Genomic DNA, 22,384 nt, shown 5'->3' on the forward strand with positions numbered 1-22,384 from the left:
GAATCTGATAATCTTTCAATTAGTTTGTGTATAATTAATGTTTGGGCTTATTCTATCTTTTTTTTTTTCCTCACTGTAGCTTTTTTTCTTTTTTCCTCTATTTTCTTGCTTTCTGTTAGGTTGATAAAGTTGATATTTTCTCCTCACTTTTTTTCTTTTCCTCTACTGGTTTAGAAGCTTTAGGTCATATTGCGACTCTTTAGCAATTGCATTATTGCTATTCTTGTCATACGTTTTAATTGCATATTCTTTCTTACACAATTGGAAGTTATTAAATCTTTCTCTTTTTCTCGTGGGAGTAAGGTACGTCAAAATGGTTTAATTATGCACTGATATTCTTCCTCTCATCTTTCTTGGAGTATACGTCTAGAATCATAGTTCTGTGTTCATCCTTTTCCTGAAAAAATTTTTTTTTTATAATAGTTGATATCAACAAGGGAGTAAATGTGTCATATAAATCATGATGTACTGCCTTTTTAAAATTAAAAGTGTTAATTCCTAAAAATTATTTTTACTATGAATTGTATCTCTTGTTATATTTTACCTCTGTGGCTTGCTTTTATTTCTTGCTTCTCACATCTCCTCTCTGGGCTCACTTTTCTTTTTGCTGAAATTTATTCTTTAAGCCATTTGGTCAGGATCTGTGGGTTTTAAATCTTCTCATTTTTTAAATATATGAAAATATCTTTATTTCCACTCTTAAGTGCTACTTTATGTATTAGGATTTTAGCTTGGCAGTTATTTTCCTTTGGTAAAGTTATAATGTAATTATTTTCTGACATATTTTGTTTCCATTAAGAAGTTTTTTGCTGATAGAATTGTTACTTTATTGGCCATTTTTTCTTTCCTTTTTGATAATTTTGTAGATTTTTTTCTTTGTCTTTGATGTCCTGAAGTTTTACTATGATGTGTTTACAAGGAAATTAAAAAATTTTTAATGTTTATTTATTTTTGAGAGAGAGAGAGATTGGCAGAGAGAGGGAGACAGAATCCAAAGCAGGCTCCAGGCTCTGAGCTGTCAGCACAGAGCCTGATGTGGGGCTCAAACTCACAAACCATGAGATCATGACCTAAGCCAAAGTCAAACCCTTAACTAATTGAACCACCCGGGCACCCTACCAGGAAATTTTTTTAATGAGGTTTTAACACTTGAGGTAGAGTTGGTGTACAACATTTCATTTGTTTTGGGTTTATAACATAATTATTTGGCATTTATGTTTATTGTGAAATCATCTCCACAATAAGTCTAGTTAACATCTGTCACCATACAGAGTTACAACATTTTGTGTGTGTGTGTGTTGATAACTTTAAGGATTTACTCTCATAGCAACTTTCAAATACAGTATTATTAACTATTGTCGCTATGCCATACGTTACATAACCAGGGCTTATTTATTTTATAACTGGAAATCTGTACCTTTTGACTTCCTTCGCCCATCTCACCCACCCACTGCCCTTCACCTCTGTCAATGACCAATCTGTTCTCTGTGTTTATGAGTTTATTTTTAATTATTATTTTTAGTTTTTACACAAGGAAATATTACTTTTGTTTTTCCCACCTGATCTTTAAGGTGTGCTTTTACTCTGTATACTTATGTTTTCCTTTAATTCTGAAAAGTTGTGAGCTATTTTCTTCAAGATGTTACTTCTTTACCTTTTCCCTCTCCTGTGTCTTTTGGAACTCCTATTAAATGTATGTTGGATGCTCTTGGTTTGTCCTTCTTATCTTTTAACTTTCCTTTTATGATTTGCCTTTTTTATCTCTCTGTGCTACTTTCTGCATGGATTTTTTATATTGTCTTATAAATCAATAATTTGTGTTAGGATGTGTACAGAATAGTTTACCTTTGTGAATTTGATTTTTGTTGAAATGGCTATAATTTGTTTCTTGGATTTCTATTGGTTCTTTTGTGTATCCACCTGTTATTCATTTATATCTGCCTTTTAAAAATATTTTTGTCTTTTTTGTATTTACTTGCTTTCTTTATTTCTCTGGTGATTGAAAAAACGTATTTAAAAGTTATTTTGAAATAGTTCTATTACCTGCATTTTGTTGGTAATGAGTCGACCCCTTGATTTTTTTACGTATGGTGGGACTGGCCTTCATCATGTCCGTTTCCTTACGTGCTTTGGAATGTGAATACTGAGGCTCTTCTTAGGTGTCTGGTTTTTGCTTTTCCTTTCTCTGCATTTGCGGATCTCCTCTATCAGTCTTATGGTTGCCTCCATCTGCTGCTTCCCAGCCAGCTCAGAGCCAGATCTGCTATTGAGGACAGAGTTCCACATCCTATGGTAATTTGAGGCTTCACCCGTTGACATTACAGGTGGTAGGTCCAGTCCTATTTGTGAGTGTCCTACTACACAGCCAGAGCTGAAAAGGGGCCACCCAAGTTTTAATGTTCTCTTAAGAGGTGGAGAATTCCTACTCTAATATCTGCTTTCACATTTAGAACTTAGTTCCCTACCATGTGTTTTCAGTCCCTTTTATCTTGCAGGGATTGAACATCATGCTTGTTTATCACTGTGTCTTTCTTATTTTGTTCCTAAACCGCAGAGCTTTTCACTTCTTTAGTAGGTATGTCTTTTAAAAAATATACCTTACTTATCATTGCTGCATATGACAAAGTCACACAGAAAGTTGTGAGTACAAGCAAATTAATAAGATGGGGTGAATTAGTAGGACCCAACCACATCTCAGTAAAGAATTGGGAGTTTGATCTAAACTGAGAAAACCCAGTTGCTTACCACAGATGGGGTGCTGGAGGTGAAAAGGGGGAAAAAGAGTTTCAAGAGTTTCTGAGATTGAAAGAGAAGACTGCTTTTCTTGCCTTCCATTGCCCCATAATCAGAGGACTCAGGCTGTGCAAGCAGGGTTAATGTGTAATTATTTTCAGTTACCACTTAATTGTTTGCATCGTCATTCCATTAATTGTCACTAATTCAGGCCAATTCAGACTTTAAAGCAGAGTGATTTCTAGTTGTCCTAAAGTTGTGCTTTCTCAGATGTCTAAACATCTGAATACATTTAACTTGAAACAGGAGGAAAAGAATATTAATAATTTTTAAAAGAAAATACATATACTTATGCTCAAACTGGACATGCAGATTGAGTAAGTAGCGACTGAGCTTCAACTTAACCTGAGCTCAAAATAATTTTTACTTTTCGGAATAATGGAATTCATTGGAAGACATTAAGCCACAATTTCAAAAGAAATTAACACCACATTTCAATGCACATGAATCATATTTTACATTTCTCTGGTTGTCTTCAGAGCTTATGTGAGTGAATCCTATCAGGCACATTTTCAAAAGAAACAGATTGGCTTCACATTTAACATAGGTACACCAAGAAAACATAGAATCTCTGGAATTTTGGAGTAGAATTTATGATTCTGGAAGTATGCCAAAATTTGGCTGTGGGTGGCTAAATTCTGGGTTCTGGGCATGTCCATTTGGCTCTATGAAAGTACGTTGTCTTTCAGGAGGTAAATATATCTGGAGATAGGATCAGGATGCTTCTTAATGAATACACTCTAGACTTTTCTGGAACTGTTGAATCTCTTATACTGTAGCTTTCTTATTGATGTGATCATGATTGGACGTGCTAATCATGGTGAACGATTATATTAATATGTATGGATAATATATATATATATATATTTGCTGGACAAAAGTTTTCAAAAATTAAAACAAATTTAAAAATTCATATAGAAAATGACAAAGAACAGACAGAGGAAGGAGGGGGAAGAAAGCTAAGGGAGGAAGGGTTTTCAAGACACTTTAGGATCTAAGTGCCACTGAAGTTCAAGTAATGTAGAGTTAAAGGTGCATGTTAGTGTATGATTTTAGAGTGATGTGATTTTTATAGATCAGGTAATAGTTTGAGAACAGGTTAGAACATCGAATTGCTTGCTCTCTCTTTGTAGATCATTTAAGTGTTTCCTCTTCTGTTCTTTGGAGATGCAGAAGTGTGGTGAGGATTAGGAAATGTAGTTTGAGTCAATAGTAGAAAAAGGAATTGAATTTAGAAATTTGGAAGTTGAGCTGTTCTCCCTTAAGCAGAAATGCTCTTTTTTGCTAGTCATTTATAGACAAGGATCTGGTGGTGTTAGCCTATCAACTCATCTCCTTTTGGGGCTCACGTGGCTTTATGTCATAATTGTCTTTGCAAATACTTGATTAGATCGGAGGCAAGAGTGGAGGAGCTGGAGAAGGGCTTGTTTTTTATAAAGAGTTAGGTAATGTTAACAAAATTAGATATTTTGTTGGTTAAAGAATTTTTATTATAAAATATTCTCAACGTTCCAGTGTTTTAGTTCTCAGTGCTTACTAAAAAAATATTTTCCAAAATTAGAGTAACATTTCTTTTTCATTTTATGATAGGTTTGTAACCAAATTATTGGAAGACCTCATCTTCTTTGTGGCTGATGTACTTAATAATGGACAAGAAGTTTTGGATGTCGTTATCACTAAGCCAAACCGAGAACGCCAAAAATTAATGAGGGAACAAAACATATTGGCACAGGTGAATATTTTCATGTACTAAATTTGCACATTAATTTTTTTAAATTATAGCATAGGAAAGTCCTTGTGCTAGTTATCTATTGCTGTGTAACAAATTATCCCAAGACTTCGTGGCTGAAAACAACAGATAGTAGTCTTACAGTTTCTGTGGATTAGGAATCTGGGAGTGGCTTGGGTGGGTGTTCTTGCTCAGGGTCTTTCATAAGGTCGCAGTCAAGGTGCTGGCTTGGGCTGCAGTCATCTCAGGTTTGAATGGGACAGGATTCACTTCCCAGGTCACTCACACAGGCTTCTTGATAGCACTTGATAGCCTCTCCATGGCAGTGTACTTTCCTAGAAATGAGGGATCCAAGAGAGAACAAGGGAGGGCACCCAGATGGAAGCCACAGTGCTTTTTATAACTGACTCTGAGAAGTAACCTCATCACTTCTATGTTCTATTAGATGTGAGTCAATAAATCCTGTCAAGGAGACAGGATTGTATAAGGCTGTGAATTTCAAGAGGCAGGAATCTCCACGGCCATTTTAGAGACAGCCTCACTCACACCTCTCAGAAAACCTACAGGGTCAGACTGTCTCCAGAAAATGTGCTGGAATAATTTTCTAGGTAGAATCTACAGGATAACTTTGAAAATGCCATCTCTATCTACTTCCTACTTCAGTCCCTCTCCTCCTTAGGAAAGTAGGGAAGTCTATTCATCAGCTCACAAATGCTCTGTACAGTATTCTAGTTTTTTTCCCCTGGAAGTCTAGATCTACTCCTGTACTGTGTCTTTCTGAAATTGTTTTATAACACACCAGTAAATTAATTCACTTCCTGATAATATGCATATATAGGCATGCCTATCTTTATGTGTTTCCTTAAATTCAGTTAATTGCTGTATAAAGTAATGGTCTTTTGCATTAATTGTGAGCTCAAGGAAGATACTTAAAAAATGAAAAAAAATGTTATAAATATACATGTTCTTGTGGAATTGGGAAAGGAAAACTAGACATATTGCCAATTAATATTCTATAGCTGATTGTCTGAAAATGTAAAATCAATACTTCTCTCAAAGAAAATAAAGGTTGCAAATCTAATGAGACAAAGGCTTTTCTGACATTAGCATTTCTTTTGTATAAAACATTCGATTTCAAGGATTTTTAGGACTTTGAATAATTTATTAGTATTACGTCAACCAACATGTCTAATCGTTTATTTTAGTATTTAAATTTTTTTAAATGTTTATTTATATTTGAGAGAGAGACAGAGCGTGAGCAGGGGAGGGACAAAGAGAGAGGGAGACGCAGAATCTGAAGCAGGCTCCAGGCTCTGGGCTGGCAGTACAGGGCCTGACAGGAGGCTTGAACTCCTGAACCATGAGATCGTGACCTGAGCCTAAGTAAGACGCTTAACTGACTGAGGCACCCAGGTGCCCCGTTTATTTCAGTAATTTAAATAGAAAATTCAAGGTTTAGTGAATATAAAATGATTGAAGTAACTTTAATTTGTATTCTATTTTATGAACTACAAAAGATGATTCCTTTCCATTTCGCTGTCTTGTATTAATGCCCAGGCCCTAGTGTAGGTGCTCTTTCATAAACTATTTACTCTTCTTACCAGCTCATCCTCATCCTTAGGTGACCTTACCCGCTGTCCTGCTGCCTAAAAGAGTTTATTCCTTAATGTTTTTTAAACATTTCCGAGCTGCTATCCTTGGTATAATGTGGGTCACTGACCACCACTGGTTGCCCATAAGGTGCCTTATTTGTTGGAATACTGATAAATTCATTGATTTGACAACATCTTAATGTACTCGGAACAATAGATGAACTGTTTTGGAAAGAGGTTTAGAAACAATATTTGGAACTAACTTTCTGATCAATTTCAGATGAAAAGTAAATGCTTTTTTATATTATTTTGATTTTAGAAAGTTATAGAACATAATAGAATTAATTGTAAAGCTATAGAAATCATACTATATTTTAGTTCACTTGAATATGTTCATATAACTTGGTACAACCCATCTTTCTGTCTCTTATTTAAATAGAATATAATTTCTAAACACAATGAAGTGTTTTTATTTAAATGTTTATTTGTCAATTTAAGGAATCTTTTTAATGGTATTTTTTTTCTGTTTCTTAATATGTTGGTTCTGTATTCTACGTCTTTTTTTTCTTTACATTAATTCTACTCAAATGTTACAAAAGTGTTTTTGAGTCAGTGTGCTTATTTATAAAACATGCACCTCCATTCATCAGAATAGGTGGTTGATTTTTTTTTTCCCCTGATAGGTATTTGGAATTCTCAAAGCTCCCTTTAAGGAGAAAGCGGGAGAAGGCTCAATGCTGAGACTTGAAGATCTGGGGGACCAAAGATACGCTCCTTATAAGTACATGCTGAGGCTATGTTACCGCGTGCTCAGACATTCACAGCAGGACTACAGGAAAAATCAGGTCAGAGGGTGGCCTGCGTCTTTGCTTCTGTTTAACATTTCAAGTATGGGCAAGGGTCTTTGGTTACTGTTCTAAAATACATAACATAGGAATGGGAATTTCGGCTCTGCAGTGAAATGTTTTATGTTCGCCACACAAAAACATGACGTGTAAGCATTTTTGTGATGACGTATTTATTCTTCCATGTACAATTAGAACCTTTGGGGGAAGATACCTGAGGTCTTTGGGCATGGTATCAGCTTTTGTTAGGCAGGAGACATGCTGGACGTGTTATGTAAAGAGGTGGGAGACATTTCTTGACATGTGATTCTAGATCATAACGTGTAGGCCAAAAAGTTCTGTATCTGGTCGTGAAGATATGGCATGTATATCTGAAACATAAGGCAGAGGCAAAGAGGGGACACAAGAGAGAAAAGATGGCATTATGGGAATTTAGGAGAGGGAAAGCTTAGTATGGCTGGGGGAGCCCAGGACGGGTGCTTGGAGAAGGAAGCATTTGAGGAGGATGAGAATCATTTGTGTGAATTATATAGGAACAGGCATTTTAGTAAAGAAGGATCTATGAAGAGAGAATGGTGAATGCTAGCAAGGTCACTTTTGTCCCAAGGTGGTCCTAACTGTGGAGGACAGGGAACCCGGGCTATAGCCAATGGCAAGTTGCCAATGGCAAATGAAATTTCTTTCAAGTGTCATTTTTATCTTAAAAAAAAACCTGTTAATTAATTTTGAGAGAGAGAGCATGTGCGAGGAGGGGACAGAGAAAGAAGAAGAGAGAGAATCTGACAGCACAGAGAGAGGCTGACAGCACAGAGCCTGACACAGGGCTCAAACTCATGAGCTGTGATCATGACCTGAACTGCAATCAAGAGTCTGACGCTTCACTGAATGAGCCACCCAAGTGCCCCAAGTGTCATTTTTATCTTAAAATACAAAATATTTTGCAACATGTTTAATATTATACATTTGTGTAATATAAAATTGTTTAAAGTTAATTATTTCATAAATTAGCATCCTTTGTTTCTCTTAGTCAGTTTGAGAGAAGACTGATTAGTTTAGTTTGTGAGAGGGCTGGTAAGGCAGGTCAGACTGAGCCACTTAATCCCAGGATGTCAGGTCTAGAAGGTAGCAGTTACCTGGGAATAGTCAGTAGTATTTATTGTTTACTTACCAGGCTCAGTTCTAAACACTTTTCACAACTTAACTCAGATAATACTGAATTAAGATGAGGAACTGAGGCTAAATGGGGGTTAAACAATTTATCAAAGATTACATAGTGTTATGACTGAAGCCAGTATTCAGACCTAGGCTCTTAATCATCACACTGTTGCCTCTTAGTAGTTTGAAAGTGTCTTGGTGAGAAAAAAGAATTTGCTTTAAAAAATCTGTTAAAATACATTGGCTTTGTAATCCTATTTCAAGATTGAGAAGAAGTCTAATAAGGATATGCAAAACAAACTAGTTAGAAGATAAATAATAAGGCAAGGAACAAAAGAGTGAGGAAGGGGATAATATAAACAAATCCTTAAATACTTTTGAGTATAATCCTAGTTATAAACAGCCTTCTTTCCAAGTGGAAACGCTGCCATCGGATTTATTTTCCCCAGCTTCACTGCATTCCTTTAGATGGCAAGATAAAGTAGGTAGAGTCATTCTTATTTAAGTGGAGGAAAAATTAAGTTCCAGAATGTTAAATGATGGAACTTCAAGCACTCAGAGAATCAATGTCCCGGAAGCTACTCAGTATTAGGGCTCATGTCATTCTGTGAAGGTCTAGGGTAGAGATGGGGGCTTAGCAGTTGCTCAGTGAATTCTACTTGGCCGCATTTCTCTTCTTGCATCTGGAAATACCTACTTTGCTAGATAGGCCACCACTCCACATGCACAAGCTGTGCTGTGTTAGAGAGATGGCATTTACCGAAACAATCACCAGGTATACAGAGTTTACCCGATGCTCTGAGTCCCATAGACCCACAGTGTACACGATTCTTGATTGTGCTTAGCCTTTGGAAGGCTCTCAGGGACTCCTTTCTACAGTCCTGCCCTGTGCTTCATTGTCAGGTCTCCTTGGCTTTGGTTGTTCAGCTTGTCCCCAGTAGTTCCCTGGACGGCACATCTTAATGGCCCTTTCTTCATCTAGCACACAAATTTTTATCTCACTCCTTTTAGTCTTAGCTGAAGACTTGTGTGCCTAGTGTGCTGATGGATGTGCAGTTTCTCCTCTGAAAACACCCATCCTTCTGATAAGTGGAAACACCACACAGACACAGACATGCGCGTGCACACACACACACACACACACACACACACACACACACACACACATTCTGCTCCCTAGAAGTATCCCTCTTCTTTGTTCTTAGTTAACCCTATCCAGCAACATCACCTCTCTAGGTAACTGTTTATTCACTTTCGGTGACCTCTTTTCTGGGTTTCTTTAGAGCATATGACTGTGGGGGGCACCCTTTTTCTCTTTGGGGATGTCTCCTCAAGATGTAGATCATTGAGCTGACAAGAGAACAAAGAATGTCCAGCATGTACTGAGGGTTAGACTTTATTTTCCCTCATGTTCTCATGCATGCTCCAATTCAATCTCAATGATAGATGAATAAGATTTTTCTCATTTCTTTTGAGTTAAAAGTGCTTTTATTAAGTATAGAGCAGTTTTCTGATGTTTTTAGGACATAACTTTAAAACATAAGTAGAACTACTTTCTACTTCTTGCGTAATTATCTTGTTTTTCTTCATCCTAATCTATATTGTATAGTGTCTTAATCGGAGCTCTTTTGTGATTTAGTGCTAACCCAAGTCTTTAATGTTGAATGTGTGTTTATTATTATTCATAGAATTTGGTGACAACCTCTAAATTGATTTGATTTATCAACATCTTGATCTATTTATCAAACATCTTGGAGGCTTGCCTTATACTAGAGTATGATTACAGCAGTCATAAAAGTGTATAAATCAATACATGTCTTTAAAATGATATACCAACAGAAGACATTTACTTTACTTAACTGGCTACCCGGTATGAAGCTATCATTTTGAAAGGCCACAAAATTGCTGCCTAGAATATAAATAGATTTGTCCAACCTGTATCATTTTCAAGGAATAGATAGCTTCCAGTAAATTTTACCTAAGGCAAGAAAACAACAACAACCCACTTTCTAACCAATAAATGTGCCCATCGTAGAACCAGAGGTACATTCCCAAGGAGAATCTCTAAGAAATTGAAGTGAGAACTTTGGATTGTGGAAGGGGTTAGTTAAACTCACTGGGTCTATCTTTAGTTGTGTGGGATTCTTACTTGTACCCAGAATGTGGGACATGAGCAACGGTGGCTTGGAATCTAGGAGAGTCAGTGTGAAGAATGAGAAGCAGATTAAGTAATGCATGATGGAAACTGCCAATGGCTTTTCCTTGCTTTTAGAATAATATTTTGGTCCTTTACCATGACTTGCAAGGACCAGCCTCTCCAACTTCAGCTCTTGCTTTTGTTACACTTATTAGTCTGTAGCTACCATGGCCACGCTTGTTTGTGGAACACAGAGAACATGGTTCCACTGCCAAGATGGCTTCTCTCCCCATGACTGCCTTCTTTTTATCATTCCCATCTTTTCCATCCCAGCTCAAATATCATTTCTTCAACGTCTACCCCCCTGAAGTTGTCACCTTTCCCCATGCCTCTGTTTCATTTCACTTATTAACCTATAAAAGGATCATATTTATAGGCTCATTTACTGCCTTTTTGCACACTGGGATGTAACATCCATGAGAACTCATCTGTCTTATTTACCACCATCTGCCTAATCTCTCAAATAGCCTAGAATGTAGTAGGCTTCCAAGAAATATTTATCGGGTGAATGATCTGGTCAATAAAGTGATTAATCATATTATCTTGTTTCATAGTTTTTTTAAGATAAAAAGTGGTATGGAATTTCATCATTGTTTTAAAGAGAAGATTTAATAGATTGGTATATGTGCAGAAAAAGAAATCACCACAAGTCCGCCTGGCGTCTTCATGTAACAGTATAGATCTCGTGCCTCATGAACAGAATATCAGAGAGTCATTTTCTTTCCATGATTTGATACAATCGGTTATAACTTTTAGTGAGAGCTAGAAGGAAGGCCTCTGTTACGCTGGTAAAATCTTTAGCTACCACGTCATAAGAAATTGTTATTTTAACTAGGTTATTTTTGTTTTTCCCACTTACTCTTTCAGAATGTAAGCACCCATATTAAATATTTTTGGTATATAATTTTCAGTTACAATTTAAATTAGGCATATGCTCGTATGCTTTTATTTCCTTTCTCCAAAAGCTGTATTTATCGAAGGATTATTGTTTCTCATTTGACAATACATTTGAGTGAGTTTTCTGTTATGAATAAATTAATCCGTGTTGCTGACTCTAATAGAACCTGTTATTTCTAAGCTGTTTGGCAGCACATTCTGACAGTCTTTCTTCTTTGCAGGAATATATTGCTAAGAATTTCTGTGTCATGCAGTCCCAGATTGGCTATGATATTTTGGCAGAAGATACCATCACAGCTTTGTTGCACAACAACAGAAAACTACTAGAGAAACATATCACAGCAAAAGAAATAGAAACATTTGTCAGTTTACTCAGGAGAAATCGTGAGCCAAGGTTTGAAGTGGTTCATGCAGTGTTCTTTACTAGTGGGGACTGTGCTTTATTTTTGCTTTCTGGAAAAGAGTTTTTAGCTTTATTTTTAGAACGTTTGAAAAGTTGGAATTCTTTCACATCATTAGCTTTCATGAACAAAACTATGTTGGGCTTGCTGTTATAATAATCATGTGGGTTATTACCTCATAGGAGATGAAAACCTTTTATAGACATAGTTAAATATAAATGACTTTTATTCTGATCACTTATGTTTGTATATAGTACTTATAGTTTTTCAAAATATATTCATGTACATTGTCAAATTTATTTAAGTCCTCACACATACCCATGAAGTTTGCTGGTTATGTATGATTAGCCACATTTTAGAGATGAGAAAATAGAAGCCTTGGTCATAACTTGCCCAAGAATATCCCCAGTAGTAAGACATATTATATTAATACTGTATATTTAAAGTATTATAGTAATATTTCTTACTATAGGGTTATTACATCAATTTCACTTTCTGTTGCTCCGTCTTGCTTTATCTGGGAGAAATGAATGCAGAAACGTCAAGCAGACGGACAGTTTTCTTTACTAATTAGCACAGCAAATAAATGTTAGGAGGTAGAAATGAGCCTTTGACTCAGCTAGGGCATTCTCACTTTCATTAACTGTGTCCTGTATTCCTATTTTACTCAGTACAGTGTTAGCTTTCTTTTGCTTTTGTTTTGTTATCCAATTCTTGGATAGTCCATTTTAGGGCAGATAAATGATTTTCTAAACGTAATAAGTCACAGTGCTCTGGGATGAATATCACCAAATAAATAGAAGCAAATTTATATCCTTTTTTGAAAGAAGATTTGTATTAAACACAAATAATTGGATGTTTAGTTTGTTTCTAATGATGCAGTAGATAAGCGACATGTTAAAAAATGTTGCATGGAGATAATATTAAAAATAGACCTAAAAATTACTTTCATTATATCCCCAAGCATATTTTTATTGTGATATTTTATGAAATGCTTTTTCTTAATGTTCAATTTTTTTTTTCTCTTGCCAGGTTTTTGGATTACTTATCAGATCTGTGTGTGTCTAATACTACTGCTATACCTGTAACGCAAGAACTCATCTGTAAATTTATGTTGAGCCCAGGCAATGCAGACATTCTCATTCAAACCAAGTAAGCCTGGATAGGGGAGGACTCTTTTCTTGTTCATTATGTGCAATCATTGTAGTTCCTTGTCATATTTGGTAGTGAAATATTGTGAAAAAATGTTTATGTACTTTTGGGAGAGAAAGAGAGACAGACAGACAGAGCATGAGCAGGGGAGGGACAGACAGGGAGGGAGATACAGAATCCAAAGCAGGCTCCAGGCTCTGAGCTAGCTGCCAGCACAGAGCCTGACACGGGGCTGGAACTCACGAACCATGAAATCATGACCTGAGCCGAAGTCGGACGCTTAATTGACTGAGCCACCCGGCTGCCCCTGTGAGTGAGCTTCCTAATAGATTTTGTATGTATAATTTCTTTCCAGGCTAGTCTCCATGCAAGTAGACACCCCCTTGGAGAGCTCCATCCTTTCAGATGACATTGATGATGAAGAAGTTTGGCTCTACTGGATTGACAGCAACAAGGAACCTCATGGCAAAGCTATCAGACACCTCGCACAAGAAGCGAAAGAAGGCACCAAAGCTGATTTGGAAGTTCTCACCTATTACAGGTAAAGAATCATCAATGTCGATCTTACGTATTCATTGAGAGAAGATTCCCTGAAACCTTTAAAAGTCAGATATGTAGGAAGAGGAAATTTAAGAAATAATGTCAAAACTAAGGTAGTGGAAATATGTAATATTATTTAAAAGATCAAAATAAAAGTTAACATTTGTGTTTTCCACCTACACCACTTGCAATTTTCTGAATTTTCACTAATTTGGAATTGGTGTACAGCAGAAGGTTTTTTCCCTGTTATTGATTGGAGTGGGTGCAGATGACAGACATGTTGGGAGCATGGTGTTGGACCTGAGAGATGGTAATGAGCTAGGTGTGCTGATCCAGCCGCAGAGGTGGCCTCGGAGAAAGTTAGCCAGTGGGAATGTAGACCGTGCTTATGATTATGCAGAGACCTAGGGCTGGAAGAAGAACTGGTATCTTTAGTTATAAAAGTTCAGTGGTCACACAGGGCAGCAGAAGTTGCGATGGTGGTTCTCGGTGGTCAGTATATTGGGAGCAAGAACTTAGCTGGTGTCTTTGAGTTTAAGGTATAGAAGCCCTGGGAGATGCCCTTGGGAAAAGTTAGGCCCAAATGACAGGAGTCTGAGAAAGGCAGAGCAGGCTTCATGTTCCCTGCTTTCTACAAGTATTACAACAAAGCCAAGGCTAATTCTTGATCTCAGAGGCTGATGAATCTGAGTGTAAGTGGTGCCATCTGGATTGGTCACATTTGGTTTGGGAAGTGAGTGAGTCTAAGGTTAGAATGTTGATATTAGAGCCAGAGCTGAGCGGGACTGGGAAGGCGAGAGGTGCTTTCACATGAGCTATTACTCGTAGCCTTTAGGCTTAGTGTATTTCTCGTCCTAGGAAACCAGAAATGGAGAGCCTAAGGATACTTTCCATCAGACACATGTTGCTGGAACAAGTAAGAGAAATTGTAACTTGAACAGACATAGAGACAATTTCTTGTATTTGTTGTCATTTAGTCCCTTAACTCACCTCCAAAAATATTTGACTCCAGGGTCACAGACACTTGGAAGTTTCGGTGTCACAAAAGTAGATCATAGACACTGATTGACACTGTGCTGTTTAAGAACTCTATTAAGATAAGACAAATAACGTAATAATGTTTAATATTTTTAAGGTACCAGCTAAACCTCTTTGCAAGGATGTGCTTAGATCGCCAGTATCTGGCCATAAACCAGATTTCTACACAGCTTTCTGTCGATCTGATCCTGCGGTGTGTGTCGGATGAGAGCTTGCCATTTGACCTCCGAGCGTCATTCTGTCGACTCATGCTCCACATGCATGTTGACCGGGACCCCCAGGAGTCTGTGGTACCTGTTCGCTATGCCAGGCTCTGGACAGAAATCCCCACAAAGATCACAATTCATGAGTATGTTCGGAAAAATTTCTTGAGGACTTTAAATTTAGTAGATGAACTTGAAGTCAAATGTCTCCAATTTTGAAATGAAGTATATGGAAGGACATTTCTGTGTTCAGATTCAGGCTTTTAGTCTTTTTTGTTTTTACTGTTTGTATTATTTTGAGTTTTGATTTTTTTTATTTTAGAGAGAGAGAGAATGTGAGATGGGGAGAGGGGAGAGGGAGAGAGACAGAGTTTTAAGCAGGCTCCATGCTCAGTGTGGAGCCCATGACCTGAGCTGAAGTCAAAAGAGTTGGGGCTCAATCAGCTGGGCCACCCAGGCGCTCCTATTATTTTACTGTTTTTTAAAATTTTATTTTAATTCCAGCTAGTTACCATACAATGTAATATTAATTTCAGGAGTATAATATAGTGATACAGCACTTCCATACAACAGTCAGTGTGAGACAAGGGCACCCCTTAATCCCCATCACCTATTTAACCCATCCCCAGGTTGTTGGTCTTTCAAACACAAATAAGGTACTCTTTTGGAAGAAAAAATGATACCCTGGTTATAAGTCTTTCAAATACAAGTAAGATACTCTTTTGGAGAGTGCCTGGGTGGCTCAGAAAACCACCAGACTCTTGACTTTGGCTCAGGTCATATCTTGGTTTCTGAGTTTGAGCTCCGCATCAGCTTTGTGCTGACAGTGCTGAGCCTGCTTGGGTTTCTCTGTCTCTCTCCCTCTCTCTCTGTTTCTCCCCAAGTAGCATGTGTGAGCACATGTGGGTGTTCTCTCTCTCTTTCAAAAATAAGTAAGTAAATAAATAAGTAAATAAAAATAAAAATAGTCTTTTTTGAGAGGAAAATGACAGCTCTTTTTTTTAAGTTTATTGATTTATTTTTTGAGAGAGAGAGAGAGAGAGAGAGACAGAAAGAATCCCAAATAGGCTCTGCACTGTCGGCTCAGAGTCTAATGTGGGGCTTCAACTCGCGAACTCTGAGATCAGGACCTGAGATGAGATCAAGAGTTGGATGCTTAACCAACTGAGCCACCCAGGTGCCCCCAACTCTTGATGATAGAAACATTATTCTGGAAACCAATGAACAGAAATCATATTTATAATAGGAGTAACAATTTTTTTAAGTGCTTAGTATTATGGTAGAAAAATCTAGGAAGGTTAATTAAGTTACCTAAACTTAAGAAGCCAGGAGGTTAAAGTATATATTTTTCTGTTTTAAATGATTTCAGTCAATTTAACTTGCTTCATATTCTTTCTCTTTCCAGATATGATTCTATAACAGACTCTTCCAGAAATGATATGAAGAGGAAATTCGCACTGACAATGGAATTTGTTGAAGAATACTTGAAAGAAGTTGTAAATCAGCCCTTTCCTTTTGGGGATAAAGAAAAAAACAAACTGACGTTTGAGGTATTTTATAAAAACAATTCATTTGTGAGGTTATTCAGTTTTCCCTGTCAAAAATTAGATACATTGAGCATCAGAAATTTTTTTCCTCTAATATTTAGGATGTCTTGGTAATTGGATGGTTTAGCTGATGAAGGTATGATTCCCTCTGCCATTGATTAAAAGGTAGAGTTGATGCTTTAATAATACCTGATGTGCAATACAAACTATTTTAGTTATAATTATCTGGTATGTACTGTTTTCCTGGATTTGGGGGGAGGGTTCATTTATGTAAGCTTTGTTGCATTTAATGAGCAAAGACAGTTTGCATACATTGTTATTTGTTTGGATACGTTTTTTTCCCCATCTCCATGGAAATGAAATTTTTAGCCTCATTAAACTGAGTTGAAATACCTCTGGTTTTAATATCATTTGGGGGATATAGTGACAAAACCAGAGAATAGATGCCATTACTTGATACCTGGTGTATTAGGCATCTACTGGTATGTAACACATTACCCCCAAACTTAGCCCAAAGGAAGAAGCATTTATTATTTCACAGTTTCTGTGGGTCAGGACTGGAAATGCATGGTTGGGTAGTACTGGCTCAGGGACTCTTAGGAAGTTGCAGTCAAGCTGTTGACTTGGGTTGCAGTTATCTGGGGCTGGATGATCTGTTGCTAGGCTCACTGATGTGTTTCTTGGTGGCCATACTTTCTTGCTGGATATTTATCAGACACTTCATCTTCTTGCCATGTGGGCGTTTCCATAGGCTGCCTGTGTCCTTATGGCACAGCACTCAGAGCAAGCCATTAGAGAGAGAGAGACAGAAAGAGAGAGACAGAGAGAGAGACAGAAAGAGAGACAGAGAGAGAGACAGAGCCTGAGATGGAAGCTGCCCTCTTCTATAACCTAACCTTGGAAGTAGCATGGTATCACTTCTGCCATATTCTGTTGGTCACACAGAGCATCCTTGGTGCAATGTGAAAGGAGACCATAGCTTGGGGACCATCTGGAAACTGAGTGTCATACCCAGAATGTCTTATAGTATCCAGAAGGCCACAAAGCAGCATAAAGAACATGTATTTCTGGACAAATTCATGGATAATACCCATTTATAAAAGCAATTCATTAACCCTTTATTAACTGATAGCCTACTGACTTAAATAGGTTAATATTTAGTTAAGTAAATTATTCCAGTGTAAATTTCTTTAAACACTTTGATACACCTAAAATCTTCTCTTTTTGGCTTCCTTACTGGCTGTTGACCAGGCACCTCATCTTGTCATGTGGGGTTTTGATAGAGACGATAAACTGGACCTATTTGGATTTAATTATAAGCTCGAATAAATCAGTTCAGTGGTTGCTTTTATAGGTGTTTCGATTCCTAGGTGTTAAAGAATTAGAAAGTTTAGAAATACCAGTGCTAATTTAGATAATATAAAAAAAATCAACGTTAATTTCAGTTTCTAATGTTTTTTGTTTCTTTTCTGCTCCCCCTCCCTTTCTTTATTAAGGTGGTTCACTTGGCTCGGAATCTTATATACTTTGGGTTTTACAGCTTCAGTGAATTGTTAAGGCTAACAAGAACACTTCTGGCTATCCTAGATATTGTACAGGCCCCCATGTCATCATATTTTGAAAGATTAAGCAAATTTCAAGATGGAGGTAAGAACTTTTGAGAAAAATTATACTCTTTTTGGAGGTGAGATAAAAACAAGTCTGTAGAGAAGTGGTTGTTAACATATACCCACTAGTGTATGTGTACACATGAAAATTGATCCTGCTGCCCAAATCTCAAGAATTTCTACATCTTCCAAAAATCTGTAGTAATCTGTAGAAGCAATTTAAACCACATAAATCCTTCATCTTCAGCAGAACTGGAAGACAGAGGACAATATAAACTTCAGGTGTAAGTTGAAAAGTAGCATCAGTTTTCAATAGAGCTGTCTCCCAGGTTCTTACTGCAAGCCTCTGTAGACAGTTAGAAGGTTCGGGAAAACCTGTGCAGAAGAGACAAGAAGGGATTGTGTGCAAATCACCCTCAGAAAGACAAAGTCTATGCTAAGTGTAAAAATAATGACAGAGAATCTAGGTAGAAAGGAGCACTGAGTAAAGAGGAAGGGACTCAACAGTATACAGATAGCAGCTGTGGAAAAACAATGGTTCTCGGAATGAGGAGGGTCAATGTTTGTCTCTAGGGATGAGGGCGAGGCATCTTTTAGAATCTTGATGGTAAAGGGAAAAATAAGCAAGGAGGCAAGATCCTGAGTACCACAAGATAAAAGAAAACCACAAAATTGAAGGAAATGTGCATAATTCCTTTCCATTGCCCCTCACCAAGAGCCAAACTTTAAAGAAATTGCACTTCACCGCTCTGACAGGAGAGGGTGTTCTTGAACTAAAGATTACATGAACCAGCTCACATTGTCAGCCTTGTCCAAGAAATGCAGATATGAAATTGGTCCTCCTCTATATGAAACTATTGTAAGATCAAAATAGAATAAAGAATCAAAACATTTCAGTTGATGGAAATTCTTCTCTGAAAAACAATCATAAAAGAGAAAAAAATTGTAACACAAGACACCAAAGTGAAATAAATATCTTCAAACAAACATTAGGATGTGAAAAACACCTTGAATCATAGAGTCAAAAACTAAAGTTACACCAAAATACTAGGAGGAAATGAAATGACAGTTTATTGGATTCAGGAAAGAAATAGAATAAAATGTAGACTTTATTTTTTTTTAGAAATACAGACTATATTATCAAAAAAGTAGATTTGAATGAAAGTGTAATGTTGAAGAAACGCAGGAAAACAGTGAGGAGAATGTCAGTGATACGGAGAAACAAGTAAAAAGAGTGAGAGAGAAAGTGGTTGAAATGGAAGAAAGGCAAAGAAGAGCTACCATATGAATAATTGGAGCTCTTTTTAAGAATAAAAATAAAACCATGGAACAGAACTTATATTTAAAATTACAGTCCAAGAGAAGATTATGTAAATAAGATAACCTAAATCCTACATGGTGAAATTGTCCAGAATGGTGATCTCTAAGACATAGCATGATAAAACTATTATATATAGTATATATTCAGAGAGTTGTGGTGTGTGGGGGAGACACTATGAAAACAAATGGAGAAAAAAATGAGAATGTATATATGTTCTGTTCTATTTTTGCATCTTTTATATAAACTTAAAATTTTATAAAAATAAGTCTATGAACAATATCTGAATGAAAGCAAAGGAAAAGCCAAGAACAGCAACGGTAAACCAAAGAGCAGGGACATGCTGGTGGTCTATCCTATTTCTGTTATCTGAATCTCACCAGTGAGAGGCTCTTCTTAACAGTCCCAGAGGGTACATAGGGGTTGAGATGTTGTGTTAAAGATGCTTCTTGGTGTGATGCTTTTATAATCTCTAGTTTACTCTGAACCTAACTATTCTTTAAAAAGTTTGAAATTGATCTTGACTATTGGTTTTAGTGCTTACAGTCTGCTTTCAGAGTATTACTGTAAAGAAGAGTATTTTTCTTCGTTGAAAATTTGATAGTATCTTATTTGCACTTTCTACTGTTATATCCAGGTCTACCCTGTAAGACACATTTTTTAATGTTTATTTATTTGTTTTGAGAGAGAGAGAGAGAGAGAGAGAGAGAATGAATTCCAGGCAGGCTCTGCATTGTCAGTGCAGAGCCCAGCGTAGGGCCAGAACCCACAAACCATGAGATCATGACCTGAGCTGAAATCAAGAGTCAGATTCCTAACCAGCTGAACTACCCAGCTGCCCCTAAGATGCATTTTTTACTTTTTAAAATTATTTCTAATTCTTATATTTTCTTATGGACTCCACTGTCTTTGGATATCTTAATCATTCTTTCAGCAATCTGAGAACCATTGATTAATTTTTTCAACAGGAATTTATTGAGTTACTATTGTCTGCCAGACAGTGTTCTACATACTGGAAATAAGGAAGTTAAAGTCCTTAGCCACAAGGAGGACAGACAATTAGTAAATACAGAGGCAGAGTCACTCCATTCTCTCTACTGGGGGAAACAGATAATAAACAAATGACTATACACTGTTATATCAAATAATGTTGTGACGAAAAGTAAAGTAGGCCAATATGGATGGAGTAATAGCAAGGACAGCAGAATGGGCTGAACGACCTCTGACATTTAAGCAGAGACCCATGTATGTCATGGAAGCCAGCCCTGAGGCAGAATACGCTTGACATGTGGGAGGAGTGGCAGGAAGGCCATTTTGGCTGAGGTAAAATGAGAAGGGGGAGAATAGTAGGAGAGAAAGTTGGAGAAGCCTAGATTATTGAGCCTTGCAGACCTATGAGTCTGAATTTTGTTCTGAGTCTGATGGGCATTTTTTGGAGGGATTTGAGGAGGAATTGATATGATCTGATAATTTTGGCTGCCAGGTAGAGAACAGAGAATATCGATGTGGGCCTAGTGGTAGGAAGACCATAGTAGGAGGCTGTCGGGGAACTGGGTAACTGTGATGAACTGCAGTAGTGGTTGATGAGAGGAGAAGTGGATGAATTGGGAATTTTACAGTCTTAACTGATAGGAGTTAGAAGCGGAATGAGAAAGACAGTCAGAGATTATTCCTAGGTTTGAATCAACATTTGGGTGAATGCGGTACTGTTACCGAGGTGGGGAGGACTGGTGGATGAGGGGGCTGGAGGGAACATCAGTGTTTCTATTTGGTCACGTTAGGTTTGAAATGCTTACTGGGCATCCAAGAAGAGAGGTTATGTTGAGAGCTGGATATATGAATGAACCTTTAGTGTAATGTCGGGGTGGGAAATGTAAATGAGAGAATTAATGCATAGAAAACATTCAAAATATCAGACTGAATAAGATCATGTACAGAGTGATTATTGATTTGGAGGAAATGAGATCTAAAGATTGACTCCTGGGACCCTCCAACATTGAGCCATGCGATAGAGGAAGCGTCAGCAAGAGAGACTGGGGCAGAGCCAGTGAATAAAGAACACCAAGAGAATGTGATATCTTGGAAGCCAAGTATAAGGTAACACTAGAACATTTTAATTATTTGTTGGCTTATCTAAACATATTTTCTAGGTAGCTAATATTCATTGAGTACTCTACATACTAATTTTACATGGATTACCTCGCATGTACTGTGATTTCTGCTTAACAATGACACACACTATTTTACTCCATTATTAAAATATGAAACACCACAATTTTACTCCAGTATTAAAATAGATTTACGATAGTTTTTATGAGCCAATTATAATTCTCTAAGAAAGTTCACATTGTATTGATGGGAAATATCTCTGTTATGTACTGCATCAACCAAGACTCAGAGGTTTCTTCCCTTTGAGACTGGTATGTCAAGTAGAATAGTATCTCTTCATTTGGGGAGATACATTTTCCTAATTTGTGGAAAGGAGTTTGTGGATTTTGGCTAGGTTTTTGAAATCTGAAAGAATGTGCTTATCCTTTTAGTAGTAAATGCCCAAGAATTCTGTTGTCCTAGTTTTTGGTGTATTGACGTTAACTTGAATTTAAGGACCATAGTTTCAAGATCCCTTCTCCTGATACCTGCAAATCAGAGGGTAAATTATTTTTTATACATTCCTGTGATTGGGTATCTAATGGAAAATGTGAGAAAACATAGTTTGTTGTTAAGCATGATTTGATGACAGTATAATCGAATTATAGATGATGCCTCTGAGAGATGTTGTTATGCTGAGCTTTCTTCCTTCCACTAAACTCTAGAAATCCTTCCCAAGGAATCATTTTTGCTTTTACTAATGTTCAACATTTATTTTGGGTTAACTTGCATTATTAGCTTTTTAGAAGGTTTTACTTTAAAGTACCAATATAGAAAAGCATATTCAGGGAGATCAATTAACTTGACCAAGATGTGCTAGTAAGTCAGCAGCATTGCCAAGAGTTAAAGCATAAGAAAGTAGTTTTCCTATTGTTTGTACCACTTGATTATTTATTAGTTCAGAGAGCTAATATTTTAGAACAATTGTTACTGAGGTTAAAACTTTGGTTCATAAAAATATTTTAAAGTGAATACTTTGTATGGGATCTTATAAATATGGATATTTTTTAAGGTTAATAAACAAAATACAGAGTTTAAAATGAAAGGAAATTGTTACAAAGCAATGTCACGTGCCTCTAGACGTGATGCACTAAGAAGGACATAGCATCACCTCATAAGTGTCCCTGACAGAAATTCAGAATCTCCAACTAATCATGAAGAATTATTAGACAAGTACAAATTGTGAGATATTCTATGGAACAATTGGCTTGGACCTTTCAAA

General features: G+C 36.9%; 1 protein-coding gene across 3 annotated transcripts in view; it reads left to right on the top strand.

Moving 5' to 3' along the window:
* ITPR2 (inositol 1,4,5-trisphosphate receptor type 2) overlaps window positions 1-22,384 on the top strand; it is a 490,032-nt gene that overhangs the window by 143,961 nt on the left and 323,687 nt on the right. For all 3 annotated transcript variants that reach the window (XM_077774582.1, XM_077774583.1, XM_077774584.1), the window contains exons 14-21: window positions 4,384-4,525; window positions 6,798-6,959; window positions 11,430-11,602; window positions 12,642-12,761; window positions 13,117-13,302; window positions 14,437-14,688; window positions 15,948-16,092; window positions 17,586-17,736. In XM_077774582.1, coding sequence (XP_077630708.1) covers window positions 4,384-4,525; window positions 6,798-6,959; window positions 11,430-11,602; window positions 12,642-12,761; window positions 13,117-13,302; window positions 14,437-14,688; window positions 15,948-16,092; window positions 17,586-17,736 — 1,331 coding nt within the window. The remainder of the gene's footprint in view (window positions 1-4,383; window positions 4,526-6,797; window positions 6,960-11,429; window positions 11,603-12,641; window positions 12,762-13,116; window positions 13,303-14,436; window positions 14,689-15,947; window positions 16,093-17,585; window positions 17,737-22,384) is intronic.

This window comes from Crocuta crocuta, unplaced genomic scaffold (assembly GCF_008692635.1).
Source record: "Crocuta crocuta isolate KB4526 unplaced genomic scaffold, BGI_CrCroc_1.0 scaffold176, whole genome shotgun sequence".
In the NCBI taxonomy this organism is placed as follows: Eukaryota; Metazoa; Chordata; class Mammalia; order Carnivora; family Hyaenidae; genus Crocuta; species Crocuta crocuta.